The 5,958-nt window shown below is 39.8% G+C and overlaps 1 protein-coding gene across 1 annotated transcript in view; it reads left to right on the forward strand.

The window, feature by feature from the left end:
• Nucleotides 1–1,884, forward strand: part of LOC109826862 — a 3,179-nt gene extending 1,295 nt beyond the window's left edge. Inside the window, 4 exon segments of the mRNA XM_020393880.1 lie at nucleotides 46–370; nucleotides 372–530; nucleotides 746–928; nucleotides 999–1,884. Coding sequence (XP_020249469.1) covers nucleotides 122–370; nucleotides 372–530; nucleotides 746–928; nucleotides 999–1,622 — 1,215 coding nt within the window. The 5' untranslated portion in view covers nucleotides 46–121 and the 3' untranslated portion in view covers nucleotides 1,623–1,884.

Genomic DNA, 5,958 nt, shown 5'->3' on the forward strand with positions numbered 1-5,958 from the left:
GTACTCTGTGATTCCTTCTCTTTACATTAGTACTTTAACTCTCAGGAACTCTATCTCCAAGCTAAGGAACTCTCTGCATTAGATTCCATTACTTAGAGAGAAAGAAGGAAGAATCTAAGTAATGGGTAGAGCTACAAGATGGCTAAGAAATCTCCTAGGGAGCAAAAAGGACAGCAGGGAGTCCCGTGAAAGCGGATTCTCCATCGCCGGCGATGACCGGAGAGAGAAGAAGCGGTGGAGTTTCAAATCGGGCCGGGACTCGGCAGAGGTGGTCGAGGGTCAGGTTCCGGTGAGCTCTGTCGACAATGCGGCTTGGCTTCGCTCGATGTATTCAGAGACTGAGAAGGAGCAGAACAAGCACGCCATCGCGCGTCGCTGCGGGGACAGCCGCCGCTGCCGATGCGGGGTTGCGGCGGCGCAGGGCTGTGGCTGTGGTGAGGTTGACTAGTCAAGGGAGAGGAACTATGTTCGGTGGAGTCCAAGAGAGGATTGCTGCAATCAAGATACAGACTGTTTTCAGAAGCTATTTGGTAAGTATTCAATTAAAAATCCGACCTTTGCTAATTTATGATGATGAATCTTAGTTGGTCATTCAAAGTTGGGCAATGTTTTATTTCTTCTACGCTCTGCATCTCCATAGTGAATTCAATGAATGATAGTTGATGGGCATTTATGATTCCTTTTCGAATTGAATCTTAAAACAATTTCATTTCTGTGAACTTTTTACGTTTCCAAATTGTTACAGGCCAAAAAAGCTCTCAAAGCTCTGAAAGCACTAGTAAAGCTACAAGCTCTTGTTAGAGGCTATTTAGTTCGGAAACAAGCAGCAAGAACTCTACACAGTATGCAAGCCCTCATCAGAGCTCAGGCCACCGTTCGAGCTCACAAATCTCGGTTTTTACCCGATATCAATCCTCGAAAATCTCTCGTAAGCTTCAAAATCACACGAATCCCTTAACCAAAAATACCTCAAACTGATCCACATTCTTTTGTTTCAGGAAAAGTTCGATGACATGAACTCGGTCCACAGTCGGAGATTATCAGGAAACCTCGATAATGGGTTCGATCGTAGCCCGAAGATCGTCGAGATCGATACTTGTAGACCCAAATCAAGATCCTCTCGGTCCAGAATCAGTCCGTCGGTAATCGACTCGACGGAGGACAGCATGAATCTCAGTTGGAACATATCTTCAATCTCAATCCCCGATACTGCCCGAAACTTCCACGACTTTGACTACCGATACTCCTCCACCGCGCAGAGTACCCCCCGGTATCTCTGCATCGCTCCATCAACGCCAGCGAAGAGCGTTTGTGGGGGTGATGGAGGGTTCAACTGCCCGAACTACATGAGCAATACGAGGTCGTTCGAGGCAAAGGTGAGGTCGCAAAGCGCGCCGAAGCAGAGGCCAGAGTTGGGACCGAGGAAGAGGCTGCCGTTGAGCGAGGTGCTGATTGAGTCAAGGGCGAGCCTCAGCGGTGTTGGGATGCAGAGGTCGTGTGCACGTGCACAGGAGGTTGCTGCAGGGTTTAATTTCAAGAGTGCAGTGGTTGATAGGCTTGATAGGTCTCTAGAATTTGGGAGGGAAACAGAGAGGGATTATTATTTGCAGAGGAAATGGTGATGCTGTGATGATGGTGATGATGATGATGGTAGATTTGAAATAAGAAGAGTGGAATTATGCTTTGTTTTTTGTTTTATTTTATCCTTTGTCGTTGTTATCTTCTCCACTTGGAGGTAAGAAAGTGGGTGAAGTTAGAACATAGAGATGTAAGATGTTTGTTGTGTAAATTATGAGTTTTCTTTTTGTTAGTTGAAGTTTGGAAGTTTCATGTCAGGGATTTGAATTTTTGATCGGTATATCAAAAGGAGAAACACTGAGCTCACACTTTGTTTTGTGGTGCATCACATATTCTTGGTTTGTTGCTCAGATACTGGTCTTCAGAATATCTCAAGTTTCAGATAAATCCTCCAAAATAAAGAGTTATAAATAAAGGATAAAATGATCATTTCTCATTTAAAATATCAGTGAACTCTCAAATACTTTCTGAAGTATTGGTTTGCCAATGTCACCCCTCAAAGTTTGCGGTTTCAATGTAGTCTTTTTGTGTGTATACAATCAAATATTTGGCATATTATGGACATGCTAGTGTTTTTTTTTTTTTTTGGTTTTTTCATGAGTTTTTATCCATTTATCTTTTTTTTCCAACTAAAAATATCCCAAAAAATTATGCCCTTTAACCCTTTTTATGAATTAAAAAAAATATTTTTTAGGTTGCCAAAAATACAGGAAATGTTAAGAAAATACTATCACATCATTAATCTGTTAAATATTTGACATTAGGCTCATAAAATGATTATACTAGGCACATGCACATGGTCTAGGGTAGTGTCCTTTTTTTGGGTAGATAGGGACGAATAAGCAAATTGATACTTTAAGTACCCTTCTCCTCCTTTGCGGATCTATTCAAGAATTCATATGCTTTCTCTTCAAAGGATAAAGGGATCCTTCCCCACCCGGTGGGTTTTGCTCCAATCTGTGAAGAGGGCTAGACAAAGGTAGTTAATAGGAAGAGAGCGGTTAGATAATGTGTATCTATCCTAACTATGGTATCCTCCCACAAAAACCTAAAAGGTGTTTCTTTTGTGAAGATCTTAATCATATGGCAAAATCCTGCAAGCTTACCTCCTTCCACTGCTTCAAGTGCAAGGCAGTTGGCCACACTTCTAGGGCATGTCCTTTAGCCATGTCTCAGCCTTCCTCTAACCTCCAGCAACATAAGATTCCTATCATCACCACTCCCTCCCCGGTCAAATACAAGATTATCAAGCTATCTTCTTTTGCCATTTTATCCCTTGGAGTTGGTTCTCCCTAAGTTGACGAACTTAAGGATATGCTCGAATATCGCTTCAATGTCAAGGAATGGGATCATCGAATCCTTCGTTCAGTCAAAAACACTTTTCTCGTGCAATTTCTCTCCCAGGATTTTACTAGAGGAAACGGTTCTTATGGGCTATATAGATATGGGATATTTCAGGGGAACCTTTTGTAAATGGATGGAAACTAAAGGGATGGAAGTTCATCCAAACTAGAGCTCATTTGGATCAAGTTGTCCAATCTCCCCCTCCATCTATGGGATAGTGATCTTCAATCTGCCCTGCTGTAGGACTATGAAGAAGTTTTTGCATATTCTAAATAAGTTATTTTTATTGAGGAAATATCAGTCTGCAAAGCTCTTTTAAAAGCCATCTGTAAGCGAGATATTGTAAAAGTTGTTCCTTTTCGTTATGTATCTCTTGTAAGTGGACAGCTGCTGGAAGATAAAACTTTCATTGACACCAATGGGGAGGTTATTTCAAGGGAGATTCTTAAATCTAAGAAGGGGACTGAATTCCTTATGAATGAAGGAGAATCTTCCTCCCATTTCTCTTTGGAGAGACTTGCATGTCTTTTAGGAAGCCATGGACTCAGAGATTCAATGACACTTTTCCTCAAACGAGCCCTACTTGAGCAATTATCAGAGAATATTGCCTTAGTTCAAGAGGTTGACAGAAAGGGCAAAAGGGTAATATTTCATAATTTAAATCTAGTGGGAAGTGAGGAAGTAGTTAAGAAAATTGAAGGTCCTGCAAAATCAAAGGATTTAGAGTAGGCCAAAAGTTTCCTAGCTACCAACTTACCAGATATGGTAGGAGTTATTTTTTATGGTAAATTTATTTTTTTGATGACAAATCTTTTTTTTTCCACCAAGGCCAACCTGGAAAGCTTTTATTTATGATCTTAATAAAGACCCTACAGCTGGCCCATCAAGTAGAGCCCCAACTTCGACCTATGTTAGCTCTGATACATCTTCTTCTTTAGACCTCAGAAACTCTATGGATGCTATCTTCTGTTCAACTCAGCCTCCAGATTTTGAAAGGCTAATCAGATAGAAGAAGTGTAGAGTTGCCCTCTATCTCTCTGTCACAAGCCCTACTAATGCTTTATGGGTAGATCAGGGAGATCCCTGCCTCCCCTACATAGAAAGGGTCAGTTTTTCTCTACTCCTACTACTGCTTTTCCCCTTAATTCTTTTTTTTATATAAGAACTTTTAAATATTAAGTGTGATATTAAAGAGCCCCTAGCTCAAGAGGCATTAAGCAATCTGAAAGCATTAAAGGTAGAAAGAGCCAACGACAGCTCTTTATTCTAAGTTTTATCTTAGGATTTGGTTAGATTATTTTTCTTTCTTCTTTTACATGAAGACCGGTTCTTAAAATGTTAGAGGGTTGAATAACCCTATTAAAAGAAGCATGGTCAGAGATTGTATTCTCTTTTCCGGAGTGGATATAGTTGGTATTTAAGAATCTAAGCTTAATTCTATTAATTCTAGAACTCTTAAAGCCTTAGGTAGCCAGAGGATAAACACTTGACTTAGTTTAGATGTTGTTGAGTCAAAGGGTGGTGTGCTTCTAGAATGGAATAACAATCTCTTTGAATGTCCTTTTGAGAGAGATGTGAAAGAGGCATGTTGGTGGGAGTTGAATAGGATTTCTTCATCTATCCATTGCATTGGGCAGTCTTTGAGGATTTTAATGTGACTCTTGGTGCTAGGAAAAGGAAAGGTAAAACCAGTTCTTATAGAGATATAAATGCCTTCAAATTAGCAATTGTCCTTATGGACTTACCTCTTAGTGGTCAACAATTCACTTGATCTAACATGAGGGATGACCCTAATCTTTTAAGGTTAGATAGATTCCTTATCAATGCAGCCTTTGAAGCTAATTTTCCTTCACTTATCCAATATGCTTACCCTGCATCCTGCTCTGATCACACTCTTATTGTCCTGGATTCAGATAATTCTTTTCACAACCTCATCTTCGGATTTGAGAAAGTTTAGCTTTCTCACCCCTTCTTTAAATCTCCATCTCCATCTTCAAAGAAAATTTATTTCATCTATTGAGTCTCTTGCACTTTGTGAAGAGACTAAACCATGTCGGAATTTGAACTCTCTTCTAGAAAGCATCCCAAGTCTGGTCTTGATTTTGTAATAAAAAAGAGGAAATTTTCTAGCATCACAAATCAAGAATCAACTAGCTTAAAGAGGATGATAACAACACATCCTTTTTTCATAGAACAACCTCTTACAATAGGACGAAAAATTGTATTCCTCATATTATTATTGATGATCATTTTATTTCCTCAGAACAAGATAACCAAAAAATATTTTCCATAGTTCTTCTCTTTTTTATTCTCTACCAAAAATTAATCTTCCTTTACCGTGGATTAGTGTTATATTTACCCTAACCATTCTCCAACCCTTGAAAGTCTTGATGGTGATTTCATAAAGGATGAGATTAAGAATGCTATCTTTGGGCTTGACCCAGATAAAGGCCTAGGTCCTAACGGGATTGCTATCTTTTTCTATCAATAGTTTTGAGAGGTTATAAAAGATGAAATTTTTTCTATTTTTAATACTCTCTACCACGATTCTTCACCTCTTTATTGTGTCTATTTTTATCTCATTTCCCCCATTCTTAAAATAGAAGGAGCACGTCATATAAAAGACTTTAGACCTATATGTCTTTTAAGTAGCATTTTTGAGATTTTTACTGATGTCCTTGCTAACAGACTTGCCCCTTTCTTATCATCACTTGTTGATCCAACTCAATCTAACTTTCAAAGTGGAAAATCAACTTTGGACTTGTTGATAACTACCACCAAACAGTCAATCAGATCTGAGCTGTGATCGGTTCTGATATGGAATTTGATCGGTCCCCCCATCGGGTCCTCGTTGGGACGGGGTAGGGGAGAGTGATGAAGGGGCCGCTTCCTTTTCTAACTTTATTCCAGGTTCTTAAATGGGGTTTGATGTCCATGCTGCACAGACAAGAAGAACGCGTGAGAGGGTGAAGATCGGTTCCCCCATGGTTCCTCCGATGGTCAAGTTAGTGAAACTCGAGTGGGGAAGGGAAAGGT

This window comes from Asparagus officinalis, chromosome 1 (assembly GCF_001876935.1).
Source record: "Asparagus officinalis chromosome 1, Aspof.V1, whole genome shotgun sequence".
Lineage (NCBI taxonomy): Eukaryota > Viridiplantae > Streptophyta > Magnoliopsida > Asparagales > Asparagaceae > Asparagus > Asparagus officinalis.